The sequence below is a fragment of the Myotis brandtii genome, unplaced genomic scaffold (assembly GCF_000412655.1).
Source record: "Myotis brandtii unplaced genomic scaffold, ASM41265v1 scaffold892, whole genome shotgun sequence".
Taxonomy (NCBI): Eukaryota; Metazoa; Chordata; class Mammalia; order Chiroptera; family Vespertilionidae; genus Myotis; species Myotis brandtii.
The window spans coordinates 4,025-19,343 of record NW_005371656.1 but is presented as its reverse complement, the minus strand read 5'-3'; the positions used below and the strand labels follow the sequence as shown (position 1 = coordinate 19,343).

Sequence of the window (15,319 nt, the reverse complement as noted above, 5' to 3'; positions counted from 1 at the left end):
AGCAACTTACAGATATCGCAAGAGAAAAAAATATCAAAGAAAAGCATAACATAACTTAAATAAGGAAATGATGACTCAAATTATTTGAAGGCATAAATAAGAAATACAGATCAATAAATAAAGAAGAAAGTATGTTATAATAAATTACAATATTAATGAAATGACAGCAGTGTCATGGTTATTTTTCTTACAGCATAGTTCCTGGTTTAATAATCTTAAGTGAAACAAATTTCACTTGAACAGGGTATGTAATGGGAAGGGAAAGTACCCTTCAGATGACCTGCCTTCCAATCAAAAATGGTTTCTGGCACCACACTTTCCTCAAAGCATTCTTCATCTCCATGTTTCTGAGTGTATAGATTAGAGGGTTGAACATGGGAGCAATGATGGTGTAGAAAAGAGCAAACACTTTATCTTCTGGAAAAGTTGTGGCTGGTCTAATGTAAATGAAGAGGGCAGGCACAAAGAACAGGACCACCACTGTGATGTGAGAACCGCAAGTGGAAAGAGCTTTGGCACGGCTCTCTGCAGGGGAAGCCCTGATGGTGTACAATATCATAAAGTAAGACGCCATCAAAATCACAAAAGTCACCAAAGCGATCAGACCTGAATTAACAATTACCAAGAGACCAATTCCATAGGTGTCAGTGCAAGCCAGTTTCAGCAAAGGATACACGTCGCAGAAATAGTGATCTATCTCATTGGGGCCACAGAACGGTAAAAAGATGGTGAGAAGAAACTGACTGGCAGAGTGGACAAATGCCCCAGTGCAACAAGCTAGGATGATCCTGTTACACTTTTGCCTGCTCATGATGATGATGTAGCGCAGGGGCTTGCAGATGGCCACATAGCGGTCATAGGCCATCCCTGTGAGGATAAAGATCTCAATGCCTCCAAGGAAGTGAAGGATAAAAAGCTGTGTCATGCAGTTATTATAGGAAATGGTCTTCCTTTCTGCCAGTAAATCAGTCATTAGCTTGGGCACCACTGTTGATGTATAGCAAAGGTCAGAGAGAGAGAGGCAATTAAGGAAGAAATACATGGGTTGGTCAACTAGCGGACTGCATGTGATAGAAATCATTATGAGCAAATTTCCCATCCAAATAACAATATAACAAAGTAAAAACAATACAAAGTAGAGGATTTCAATGTTCTTGTTTTGAGAGAGTCCCAGGAGAATAAACACAGTGACATTATTTCTATTTTCCATGGCCCAGTGCAGAGAAAATGCATTAATAATTCCCTGAAAAGAATGCATAAGTTATAAGTCAATGCATAAGTCAATGTTGGAAATGTTCATGGATAAGATTGATGATAACACCAATATCATGAAACTACTAGTATGTTTAAGGAATGGAAATGCTCCCAGTGTTTTAGAAAATAAATAGCTGATATTTAATAATTTTAAAATTAGTCTCATGATGATCTCCATAAGTCAGTCTTTCAGGACATTATGTTCAATCTTGATATTAATAAAAATGAATGCATTCAGTCCTGGCTGGTGTAGATCAGTTCTTTGGGCACCATCTGTGTACTGGTTTGATTCTCTGTCTGGGCAAATGCCCAGGTTGCAGGCTTGATCCCCGGTAGGGGGCATGCAGGAGGCAGCTGATAGATGTCTCATTATCACATCGATGTTTCTCTACCTTCTTTTCTCTCTAAAAATCAATTAAAATCTTTTAAAAATAAGAATGCATGCAATCAATTTAAAATGTTTTAAAATTATTATTAGTTGCCAAATATTTTCCAATTCTAAAGTAATATATCTAAGTCCTTGGAAAGACATTACTCTGGATCTTTTCAAACTCATGTTTGTTAAAGATGCAAGTATTAGTCACACAGAGTTTTTGTTTAATGTATAGAAGCAAAGATTCACATAGTGGTACATCTACATTTACATAGTGGAAGACAAAAACTCTACACGGGTCCCATGCAATTGGTTTGAATCATTTTTTAATTGCTTGTTTACTTTTATCATAGTGACTCGTGAAGGTAAAATGCTGATATTGTATAATAGAAGCATAGCTTTTTCTATAGGGACGTCAATAATAATCATATACTTAAAAGAACCACAGAATAAAGCAATAGTTAAAATTTCTAAAGAGAAGCATACAGCAGTCATCCCTTCATGGTTTTGCTCTTGACTCAGTGTATCAAATTTTACAAGTCAATTTCTTCTCAGTGGTTTAAATAAAAGTATGAATTTTTGTTCTATATTTGTTCAATCAATACCTTTTGCCAAAACTCATAAAGAATCTTGACACTGCATAATTCATAAAAAAAAGTTTGTGGGAAAGTTTTATATGAAGACAAACAGATGGGACCTAGGTTCTATTACTAATTATAGCAGTGTGTGAATTTGGGTACCAGTCACTTCATTTCTTTGAATTTAAGTTAGCTCGTTTGTGAAATGAGGACACATGCCTGAACTTTGTCACAAAAATGAAACTCAAACAAATCAATAAATGACCATTGATTTATTAACCATAGCAGTATTCACTGCTGATTTTATCTCAATGTTAGTGTTACTAAGTCAGTAATCTGGTGACCACATGGTCCAATTCTCTTTACTATAAATTTTGACCCAAAATTGTATCATTAATACTCACCCCTTTTTCTTAAAATGTGTGCTATACCTTCTGCCCTAATCTTGTCAATTAAGTTTCAAATTCTCTCCTCCTTACTATTTTATAGATTTAAGTTATTGTGTCACCTTTCAATTAAAAATACCTTTGTAATGGGTCTTTAAAACTAATTTATTTCTATGGTGCAATTTTAAGATTTAGAATTAGCTTATAGTGACGCCATTGAAAAATAAGGGTTCATGCCTCCAATTATAGTATGTAGATACTTCCTTACTTAAAAACAAATAAAAATTATTTAAAAATAATGTTTTAAAAGCTGTTCTGATTTTTACTCTTAAAGTAATTGCTTGTTCATATGAATGGACATAAAAAAAAACCATTACTTAAATCCTGTGCATGGAAATAACCACCTGAATTGTTTTCCCCTCCCATTCCCCAGAAACTACCGCCCGTATTTCTGACTCTTCAACTATAAAGTATGAGATCTCTCGTTTCTATTCTTGAGGCAGTCATCCATTTTAGGTGGGAGCTCCTATCTTTATATCCTTCAACACTGTTTGTTATCTAAAATGGAGAGAAATACTTTTAGTCATTATGGGGTCAGAACCTGCAAAGGGAATACTTGCAGTTTAGTTTGAAGCAATGCAAGAGTAATAATACCTTAGAGAGGTAAAAATTTAGGTGAGGCTTTTCTGATCAAGTATCTATTGAACACCTAAGTGCTACTTAGCAAACCAGAACTTGAACCCAGAGTTTTCTGAGTCAAGATCCTGAGTTCTTACATAAAAATGTAGTAAAAGCAACAAAGTAAATTTATGTTAACAATCCCACTTTTTCACCTAATTTTTTTTCTAATTATTTTATGTAAAGCCAGATAATGTCTAAAGTTATTGTCCTTGAACCATTTCAGGCATTCTAATTTTGATATACAGATGAAAAATTGAGATACTAAATTAATCCAGAAGGAGCTTGAAACCTTTTGATTGAGGAAGATGATTACAGCTAACCCAGATAAAACACCGATTCAGGTATTACATGAATATGGCATGAAGACCAAGAACTTCCCGTGTATGAGTGTGAAAGATCCAATATGCAAATCCACATGCCCTGTTTCACCTTCAGAGTAACCGTTGGTGACATAACCTGCACAGGTGAAGGTACAAGTAAGAAGCTGGCAAAACATAGGGCTGCAGGGGCTGCCATAAACATTCTGAAAGCCAATGCAAGTATTCCCTTTGCAGTGTCTGACCCCATAATGACTGACCCTTCCAAACAATCAATGAATCAGCTTGATCCTATTGGTTGATTATAGGAATTGGCTATTCATCATGGCTAGTCATCATTACTAAATATACCCTTTCCTAGGAGGGAGGACCTGCTCATAAGAAAGAATATATGACAGTTTGCAAGCTAGAGTCATTTATGGAAACTGGGAAGGGGACATCAAAATAACAAGCCAAGAAAAATGCTGCTGAAACTTTTCTTAACAAATTCTGTAATATTTATCCAGAAAATTACATTTCTTTAGCAAATGCAGCAAGACATTCTTTAGGACGTACTTGGCATTCTTTAAAGAATTCTCAGGGTGAGATCGACCTACTAAAAAGAAGCCTCCTCAATTAACAAATTCTGTAATATTTATCCAGAAAATTACATTTCTTTAGCAAATGCAGCAAGACATTCTTTAGGACGTACTTGGCATTCTTTAAAGAATTCTCAGGGTGAAAAGATCGACCTACTAAAAAGAAGCCTCCTCAGTAGTCCAAATATAGATTACAACCAACTGCTTAGTGAAATCACCAAGGAACAAGGTTTCAATATAACGTATTTGGATATAGAAGAACTGAGTGCCAACGGACAGTATCAGTGTCTCACTGAACTCTCCCCCAGTCCCATCGTAGTCTGCCATGGCTCTGGGATCTCCTGTGGCTATGCACAGTGATGCCACCCACAATGCTTTGCAATATTTAAAGATAATAGCAGAAAGAAAGTCAACTTGGAGCAACTTGTTGAAAGTAAACTTGTCAACTTCAGCAGCACATAAAAAGTTCGTCTGTCACCCCTTCTCAAGCAAAGCGTTGACTGTAATGTTTGAGTTTGTGTGTCATTTCTAAATCTCATAGATTCCATCAGCACTCTAGAGTCAGTTATTGCCTAGTTGTTATTAAACTCTTTTTAATGGCTTCAACTTTGTATTGGTATATTGTATTTATAAACTTTGTACCATAGGCAGGGTGTAGCACTCATTAGACAATGCCATGTACATAGAAGGAAGAAACTGCGTGCTTTTTGATGATGGTGATGAAATGATGAAATAAAACTGCTAACAGCAGTCTTTCTTCCTGATGCTTAGCCTCATCTTTGTGCAAGACTTTGCAAAGGGAATTCTAAGGAAGCCCCTTGGAATGACAGTGTTGAGGATGCACTAAGAGGCTTTGACTAAATGACTTAAATATCAGGGAACATGATTGGTAAGCTGTGTACTAATATTTGAATCCATGTAATAAAGAGATGTTGTTATAATGGGTTCTACTTACTAAAGTGTTATTGACTTGAAAAAAATGAGCAAGCTAGTCTTGATGATTTATACGATATGTTTCAGTTAAGATTTCACATAACCCTTGGACTCAAAAATTGTTAAAAGTAAAGATTTGAAAAACCTTGAGCATGAGGAAATGAAATGAAATTGCTCAGGTTTATATTCTAGCTTTGTTATGAACAATCATATGGCCTCAGTATATTTTTTAACTACACTATCAATAGGTCTAATAATTCTTATATTAGCTTACAATTTGAGCATTCCTGTGTGCCTAACACTCTTCTAAACATGTTATAGGCATAAACTTTTTAATCCTCATAATAGCACTAAGAAGTAAATATTAATTGTAAACCCATTTCACAGAAGAGGAAAGTGAGTTATAGAGATGTTAATTAGGCCAACACCATTGACCTAAGACATAATAGTATCAATATCTAAAACCTCATAAATCTCACTTAGCAATACACTTAGCAAAATGTTATGTACTTTTCACAGTTCCTGATACTGAATGAATAGGTGCTACTATTGGTATTTAAAACAGAGGGTCTCACTGACCCCAATATGTCAATTTTTAATCTCTGCTAAAGTAAACTATATACATCCTTAATTTGCAGGATCCTAAATTCCTGAAATACAGAGAGGCTCTCTTACATTCTTCTTTGAAATAGTAGGAAGCACTTTCACAAATTTAATTTTGAATTCTAGCCACCTCTTCCTTATCTGTGTGATTTTTGGCAAGTACTATTTTTCCTCAGACCATCATATCGCTGTTGGGAGTACATTTATCTCCCAACACTGTTGTGAGAATTAACTAGATAAAGTGTATGTCACCCAGTTCATGGGAGGGGCTCAATAAACATTTCAATTATTTTGCCTTTGTTCTATCACTTGTCAACTACAGGTTATCATTCACTTAACCAATAATCAGTAGGCTACCATTCATTTAGTCAATAACCAGTAAATGTGTATTGAATTATTAAACTAAATAACTTCAATGACATAAAAGAGTATATAAGTAAAATATTCAATAATTGAAATTATCATCACCATTATTACAGACAACAAGAACAAGTTAATAGAGATAAGGTAAATAGAGATTCAAGTTTTGAGATGCTTCTATTTGATTTTATAGTGGCCTTGCCTGGGGTCTTTGGTTAAATTAATTCTTGGGCCAACTTTTTTGGGGAAGAGAAGGGAATAGTGATCATGGTAGTGGTTATGGCAGGAAGCTTATTTGTCCTTTCATTTGGGTTTTCTCACTTTCTTGGTAACCTGTGAACCACTTTTATTCTTAATCAATGCTTTGTCATTTTTTACCAAAAGTTTTGATAATGATTTCTTCTTATTTGAAATTGGCTATCCAGCTAAGCATCAATTACCTGTCACTGTCTCCCTGTCCCTTTACAACATCCTGTCACACCCTCAATAGGGAACTTCTTGAATTTATTGCTTTCATAATCTCAAAACATATTAGTCTATAAAATTCAGAAAAGATCCCTATATTTACCTTTAACTGCAACCAAACTTCTATCTACACAATAAAGACAAAATATATTCCGCTGGTATCACACATTCAGGCAGGATCATGGAAAGGAACGAGAAATAATTCACCACCAGTGCCCTTCTATTTCAGCTGTCATTTTATCTCTATTCCTTCCTCTCAGCGTTGTCTCTCTTTCCTCATTAAAATTCTGGTCATTCAACCGCTGCTCTATCACTTCAGCTTCTTGAATTCACAGTTCCCTCAGCATAGTTCATTAGCCATTCATAGAAAAAAAAACTATATTATTTCAGAGACAATTGACACGGGTTACTCAACCAATATTCACATGAACAACGAGAGGTCAGGTGTTCAGAGAAACAATTTGAAGGCAAGGAATACTTTTAATATCCAAACAAGTCAAATCACAATCTATATTTCTAGCACTATATTATGCTTAGAGATGTCCAGGCTCACATGATTAAATACTTAATAGAAAATACATTCTAAAACTGAATTTCTTTGAGCATTGACTATTCCTTGCAAGTTGTTTTTTATTTACCTAAGCTCACCAGGTGGATTTCCATTAGATCCAAGTTATCAGACCTGCTGCTAGAAAAGAATCTGGATTATAAATAGTATGCAAGTGCAATTTTCTCTGTAGAATTACATTATCTCTCTCCCTCCCCCCTCTTTCTTTCTCCCTGTCTCTAAATGTGTGTGTGTGTGTGTGTGTGTGTGTGTGTGTTTAGGTTTTACTAAGGAAGACACTATTAAATGTTCCTATATAATTTCTTTAATGCTCAAATATTTACTAGAAAATATTTTATAACTGGACTACCAGGTTCAAGGAATGTGAAAGCATATTAAGGTAAATGGTGTACGAGGAGGGTCATGTAATTAACACAGAATGGGAATGTCATGATCCATATGATCCATCGTAAGTTTATCTAGTCTACTTCTCTCTAACACCAGAACACACACACACAGTGATTTGCATTTCAGATGAATAATTGAAGATAAGAGTTATTTTTAAAAAAAGTAAGCTAACATGGAAATGAAAGAATAATGAAAGCTTGAAAACAGGATTAGAAGAAGCTACATGGAAAAAAATCAGAAGGGTTTATGTGGTTCAAAAGTACTTTTAGTCTAATTAAAACTGGGAAAATGAAGAAAAATTTTAAATTTTCTGGGGTAGCTTCTGGTATGTGTCCAAGGCTTTTTTTGTTGTTAATAGAGAGTTAGAAACATTGATCAGCTGCCTCCTGCACACTCCCCCCTGGGTATGTGCCCGCAACCAAGGTACATGCCCTTGACCGGAATCGAACCTGGGACCCTTCAGTCCGCAGGCCGACGCTCTATCCACTGAGCCAAACCGGTTAGGGCTACAGTTTTATTGATATATTTTTGACATACAAAAATTGCATATATTTATGGTGACAGAAGAAGGTTTGACTTTGGGTGGTGGGCACACAGTGCAATATACAGATGTATCATAGAATTGTACTTGAAACCTATATAATTTTGTTAACCAATGTCACTGCAATAAATTTAATTTTTAATTGCATATATTTAATGTGTACAGCTCAATGTTTTGACATATGTATAATGTGAAATAATCCCAATTAAACTACTTAAAATATCTATTGTCTCTACATAATTGTGTGTGTGTTGAAAAGAGTTAAGTTCTATCCTCTTTGCAATTTCAGGTATACAATGTGGTATTGCTAACTATAGTCACCATGCTATATAGTAGAACTCTGGAACTTATGCTTTCCACATAACGGAAAGCCTGTACCCTTTTACCAACATCTCTCCATTTCCCACAACCCCTAGGCCCTGGTAACCACCATTTAACTCTCCCCTTCTATATCATTTCCACATATCAGTGAGGTCATACCGTATTTCCCATTCTGTGTCTTGCTTATTTCACTTAACCTAATGGCCCCGAGCTCCAACATGATGTCGTAAATAGCAGAATTTTCCTCTTTTTTGAGTCTGTGTATGTATCACATTTTCTATGTCCATTCATTAGTCAAGGACAATGAGATTGAAGCCATACCTTGCCTGCTGTGAATAATACTGCAATAAACTTAGGAGTGCAGATAGCCCTTCAAGATCATAATTTCATATCCTTGGGATACATACCCAACAGTAGGACTAATGGATCATATAGTAGTTCCATTTTTTATTTTATGAGGAAACACCATACTCTTTTTCCATAATGATTATATTAATTTACATTTCTTCCAGAAGTGTACAAGGGTTCCCTTCACTCCACATCCTCACCAACACTTACTACCTTTTTTTAAATTCTTTATTGTTTAAAGTATTACATATGTCTCCTTTCCCCTCCCCATTGACCTCTCCCCAGCCACCCCCACCCCCCAGCACATTCTCTCACCCCTCTAGTGTCTGTGTCCATTAGTTATGTTTATATGCATGCACACAAATCCTTTGGTTGATCTCTTCCACCCCTGCCACCCTCCCCTGCCTTCCCTGTAAAGTTTGATGTTCTATCTTGAGTCTTTTTAATAATAGGCACCAGTACTCTGACAAGTGTGAGGTGCTATTTTTCATCTAGCTTTATCGAGATATAATTAATATATAAGTTGAGGGTATACAACCTGTTAATTTGATATATTTATATATTGCAAAATGATTGCCACCATAACATTAGCTACCACCTCTATCATGTCACATAATTATCATTTTCTTCTTGTGGTGAAACATTTAAGATCTACTCTCTTAGCAGTTTTCAAGTATATAACAGTATTAATGGTATTTCAAATATATTAATACACTATAGTCACCATGCTGTATATTAGATCTCCAGAGCTTATTTGTCTTATAACTGGAAATTTGTACCCTTTGAACACAATCTCCCCTATTTTCCCCAGCCCCCAGCCAATGGTAACTACCATTCTTCTCTGTTTTTATGAGTTTGGCTATTTTATATTTCACATATAAGTGATATTATTCAGTGTTTGTTTTTCTCTGACTTATTTCACTTATCATAACCCCTGCAAGGTCTATTCATGATGTCACAAGAGGCAGGATTTCCTTCTTTTTCATGGCTGAATAGCATTCCATTGTTATATATACTTTTTTTTCCTTATCTTTTGACCGAGACTTAGGTTGTTGCCATATTTTGGCTATTTTGAGTGATGTTGCAATGAACATGGAACTGCAAGACTCTCTTTGAGATCTTGTTTTTAGTTCCTTTGGATAAATACCCAGAAGTGGAATTGCTGAATCATATGTTAGTTCTATTTTTAATTTTTTTAGGGACCTCCACGCTGTTTTCCAGAGTGGCTGCACCAATTTACATCCTCATCAACAATGCACAGGGGTTCCCTTTTCTCCACAGCTTCACCAACACTTTTCTCTTTTTGATGGTAGTCATTTAACAGGTGTGAGATGCCATCTCATTACAGTTTTGATTTGCATTTTCCTAATGATTAATTATTTTGAGCACCTTTTCATGTACCTGTTGGCCATTTGAATGTCTTTGGAAAAATGTTATTTGTTTTTTGGTTATATTTTGGATAAAACCCTTTATCAGATAGATGGTTTCCAAATATCTTCTCCCATTTGATAGGTTGACTTTTCATTTTGTTGGTTGTTTCTTTTGCTATGCTTTCAATTAGAGTTATAGGCCTAAATGCAAGAATTGATTGGGTTTTAAAATTAATAAATAAAAATAGCTTTAATCTTTTTCAATAAATCAAAAATGAGTCTGGAAATTAAAGCTCATTGTTAGTTCTCTGGTGTGGTTCTGCTTGTGGAGGGAGACTAGGGGAAAGGCGTTCCCCAAGGTCATTAACATTTTGCTTCACTTTCTTTATATAGACTTTATAAAAGTAGAGAAAAGACCATTTGTTGCCAAAGATACTGTGAAACGGCAGATTTCAGTCGGTGAGAGACAAAACCTGAGTAACAAAGACTTGATTTCTATCAGCCTTTGACTTTTGGGGTCAGGAATTCTCTGGTAGTAATTACTCACAAAGCAATTCCTAAGGCTTCATTCTTGCTTTATTTTGGACAGCTGCACCAACATCACCTCAGAAGAGATAGGAAAATAAAGCAAGACTCAACCTCTGGACAATACTGGTGAGATTTTCTTTCTTCTAAAACTAATCCAAAAAGTTTGGGGAAAGAGGGAATTCAATCAAATTGCTATATTTTGAAAACCTGTAATATAGTTGCAAGAACCTTATTCTCATAAATAAGGGGAGAATAAAGTTATTGAGATAATGATAAGATAATAAAGTGAATCTAGACATGTCTATGAGATAGGACAGCATGGTTGTGAATAAGCAAATGCCAATAATTTCAAAGGAACATGAGGCATCATGTTTGAAATGCTCAGAAAGTGGAGGAAAGAATTCTTCTAGATGAGTCTTGATTTGAAGAGAAGGAAGGATTCTTCTAAGACCTTATGGTATGGACAGGGGGGGCACAGTTCCCAAGCTTGTGTTTACACACCCAATTTCTTCTAGATGAGAACCAAGCAGCATAATTCACAGTTGTCAAAAACTGATACTTGAGCTCTCTTAAATCGAAAGATTTTCTCAGTAGAAAATATTCTTCTTTAAAATTCAGAAAGAAAATCCAAAGAAGGATGAGCATATAAAAGCAGGGGGAAGTGTTTGAGTCTGAATTTGAATTTGAATTTCTATTACTATTACTATTATTAATATTATTACTATCACTATCACTATCACTATCACTATTACTATTATTATTATTACTATTACAAGAGAAGGCACATTTGTAATGACTGCTCTACCTACTCTTATATACAGACCTGAGAAAAGCCAGCCTGTAGTTTCCCCAAAGCTGGACATGCCAAGTACAATTTTGCTGCAAAGGGGCAGCTGAGGGCACTGAACTTGACAGATCTTGGGATGACATGCCTCAGATGGACAACATTTCTAATGACTACCTAAGACACTCTGTAATCCATACTAAACAATAACTAAAGGAGTCACCTCTGTGGCTTTGCTTGATGAATATCTTGCAAGCCCCAATGAGTCCAAACTGGTGCACAGACCCCATTCCACACTTACATTCTAGTGACCTCACTAGAGTACCTGAAATTCCACCACTGAAGATTTATCTATTTAAAGTAAATATTGTCTTCTTCCTAAACCCCATTAAAGTATCTTTGAGCGAAGATCTCTTCCAGAAATACTTAATTCATGTTTATCATTATAATGCAGAATTAATAATTATGTACAAGTATATAATTATAGTGGGAGACCTAATATAAACTAGCATAAAATTGAAAGTTTAAAAAGGATGCATGCAGAGATGCAGACAACAGTGTGGTGGTAACCAGAGGGAAGGGTGGTTACCAGAGGGAAGGAGGGGTGAGAGGGTGGTAAAGGGTAAAGGGAGTCAAATACATGGTGACGGAAGAACATTGACTTTGGGTGGTGGGCACACAACGCAATGTACAGATCATGTAAATAGAAATGGACTTGAAATCTATTATTAACCAATGTTACCCCAATAAATTTAATTTTTTTAAAGGTGATCTTAAAAAAAAAAGGTGCATGAAAGAATGCTGAGGTTAAGGGCAAAGTCCTTCCTTTATTTCTTTGTCTTTTTGTGTGTGTTATTGTTGTTGTTTTCCAGTTAACAGACAAATGCTTAAAATACCAAGTCAAAGTAATTCCTGTGGAATCTTCAAACACTGGGTTTGAAGACAGAAATTACCTGAGACTTCACTTCCCTTCCTTTCAAGTCAAACAGGTCCTGATCTGTCTCCAGAGGGTTTTTCTGTGACTTTATCTCCTCTTCTCTCTGCCTCCTTATCAGGGTGTTAGGGCTATTTCAGGCTGACAGAATATATTTAACTTTATGGTAGGAAGATAGATGATAGTGAAGAGAAAACCTTTCCATTTCACGGATGGGATAACAGAAGCCCCATGAAGCTAAGGGATTTCTCTGGAATTACAGCACCATTATCTCAGAATCAGGTTTGTATCATGTTGGCCCTCTTTCTACGGCACCGCACCACTCTTCACTATAAGAACTTGATGGCAAAGAGGGGACAGTAAATTCATATACATAAAGGTCAGTGTTTCATAAGAAGAACAGCCTGTAGAATGTGGGCATATGTTTTTGTTTCTGTGTCAAAAATAAGACAAACTTATTCAGATATATAATTGTTACCATATCTCCAAACACAAAAGTTGTTTCAAAATTAAGCTGACTGCCTTCTACAGAATAAGAAGTAAGTACATTTTTAGAAACAGATCAAAATAACCTTAATAAAGGGTGAGGGAGGTAAGACTCTTGACCAGATGTGTGGCTTAGAGGCTTTGCACTATCTCCCTGGAGTTTGTTTTCTCATCTGAAGTGAAGGAATGGACTATCACGCTCAGGTAGGATGCTCACACTCCAGTTTCTTCCTGTAGGCCTGCCAAGCAGCAGTAATAGCCATTTTTCTATTTTCAACGACTGTGATTATTTGTTTGTTCGAGTTAGAAATACTAACTCTGTTGGTCTCTGTTATGTTTTTCTTTCAGATAACTGAATTGTCTCTTGGGACCTTGGTCTGCTAGACTAATTCAATGGGGAAAAGAAACAATGTAACTGAATTTGTTTTCTGGGGCCTTTCTCAAAACCTAGAGGTGGAAGAAGTTTGTTTCGTGGTGTTTTCTTTCTTCTACTCAGTCATTCTCCTGGGAAACCTCCTCATCATGCTGACAGTTTACAAGGGCAACCTTTTCAAATTTCCTATGTATTTCTTTCTCGGCTACCTCTCTTTTGTGGACATTTGTTACTCTTCAGTCACTGCTCCTAAGATGATTGTCGACCTGTTAGCCAAGCGCAAAACTATCTCTTACGAAGGGTGCATGCTGCAAGTCTTCGGGGTACATTTCTTTGGTTGCACGGAGATCTTCATCCTCACGGTAATGGCCTATGATCGCTATGTGGCTATCTGTAAACCCCTACACTACATGACTATCATGGGCCCGGACAGATGCAATAAAATGCTGCTGGGGACCTGGGTAGGTGGGTTCCTACACTCCATTATCCAAGTGGCCCTGATAGTCCCACTACCCTTTTGTGGACCCAATGAGATCGATCACTACTTCTGTGATGTCCACCCGGTGCTGAAACTTGCCTGCACAGATACATATGTCGTTGGTGTTGTTGTGACAGCCAACAGTGGTACCATTGCTCTGGGGAGCTTTGTTATCTTGCTGATCTCCTATACTGTCATCCTGGTGTCCCTGAGAAAACAGTCAACAGATGGCAGGCGCAAAGCTCTCTCCACCTGTGGCTCCCACATCGCTGTGGTCATCATCTTTTTTGGTCCCTGTACTTTCATGTATATGCGCCCTGATACTACCTTTTCAGAAGATAAGATGGTGGCTGTATTTTATACCATTGTCACCCCCATGTTAAATCCACTGATTTATACGATGAGAAATGCAGAAGTAAAGAATGCAATGAAGAAACTATGGGGCAGAAAGGTTTTCCGGGAAGCTAATGATAAATAGTTGGAAGTAACAACTTACGCTGGATACTCTTAAACTTCATCATCTGTACAATGAAGACAATAATAATCTTATGGGGTTTGGGGGAGGAAAAATGAGAGAATAACACTTTCTACAAAAGTAAGGTATTGTGTATCATCATTATTATTATATTTGTCCTAATATTTCATAATCAGGCAATTTTCTAAAATATTTAGACCAGAGAAATCTTATTTAAACTCAGAAGCTCACCATGATTATACTTAGCACCATTATTTTCTCCCCATTTTTACCTTTGTGACACTTTCTTTAAAGAATGAGAGTTTATTGTGAGATTCTTAAGGGTGTTTTCTAGTGTTTAGAACTGTGATTGGTGTATACAAAGCACTCACTGTGTATATGTTGTATGAATGAAATGATACGTGGAAGATGATAGAGATCTAAACTAAAGCATATTTATGTAAGTCCTCCCAAACAGAGTGAAAATTAAACCTAATAATGTTAGAATGGAAGGGGATTTGTCTGCAGAATGTAAAAGAGATAAAACAAGGGCTTAAAAATAAAATACTTGGGCCTTGGTCAGGTAGCTCAGTTGGTTAGAGGGTGGTCCCATATGCCAAAGTTGCAGTTCAATCCTGGTCAGGGCACATATAGGAAGCAGCCAATGAATGCATTAATAAGTGGAGCAACAAATCAGTGTTTCTCCACACCACCCCCCTTATGTCTCACTCCCTCCCTCCCACTTCCTCTCTGTCTCTAAAAAAAAAAAAATCAATTTCAGCCTCTGGTCTTGGGGAAAAGCTTTTCCTTTCTCTAGGACTCATTTTCTTTACTCAAACAATAGAAAAATTGAAAAAAATTACCTCGAAGATCCCCCTTTTAATGATAACATCCCATTAATATGTTTCTTCTCACTCTAATCTTCACTTATATTGTCACCTGCTGTCCCTATTAATGTAAAGTGACTAACAGAAAATAAATAAAGAAACTGAATAACAATTATCCATTTGTAAGAATAGGTGACTGTCACTCAACTGACAGGATAAACACAATTTGCTGAAACTCAAATTTGGGAACTGTATTTTCTCCAATGTTTGGACCAAATGGCTCTACTAAAACCTGATTTCCAGCTATGGATTCCAGAAAGACTCATTCTGGACAGACAAACATGTCTTTCTTATGTGAACTGATACTTGCCCTAGTGCTACATGTCTCCTTC

The 15,319-nt window shown here is 36.2% G+C and overlaps 2 protein-coding genes and 1 pseudogene across 2 annotated transcripts; 2 read left to right on the top strand and 1 right to left on the bottom strand.

Annotated features, from left to right (window-relative positions):
• Positions 1–271: 271 nt before the first annotated feature.
• Positions 272–1,210, bottom strand: LOC102259391 (olfactory receptor 4P4). The gene has a single exon (XM_005885100.1). The coding sequence runs from the start codon at positions 1,208–1,210 to the stop codon at positions 272–274; it is 939 nt and encodes a 312-aa protein (XP_005885162.1).
• A 2,340-nt stretch (positions 1,211–3,550) lies between these two features.
• On the top strand, positions 3,551–4,699 carry LOC102259103 (annotated as a pseudogene).
• Positions 4,700–13,188: 8,489 nt separating this feature from the next.
• LOC102258806 (olfactory receptor 4S2) lies at positions 13,189–14,124 on the top strand. The gene has a single exon (XM_005885099.1). The coding sequence runs from the start codon at positions 13,189–13,191 to the stop codon at positions 14,122–14,124; it is 936 nt and encodes a 311-aa protein (XP_005885161.1).
• Positions 14,125–15,319: the final 1,195 nt, after the last annotated feature.

Coding starts and splice junctions, on each gene's coding strand:
- LOC102259391 (XM_005885100.1), bottom strand. CDS start 1,210: ATGGAAAATAGAAATAATGTCACTGTGTTTATTCTCCTGGGACTCTCT.
- LOC102258806 (XM_005885099.1), top strand. CDS start 13,189: ATGGGGAAAAGAAACAATGTAACTGAATTTGTTTTCTGGGGCCTTTCT.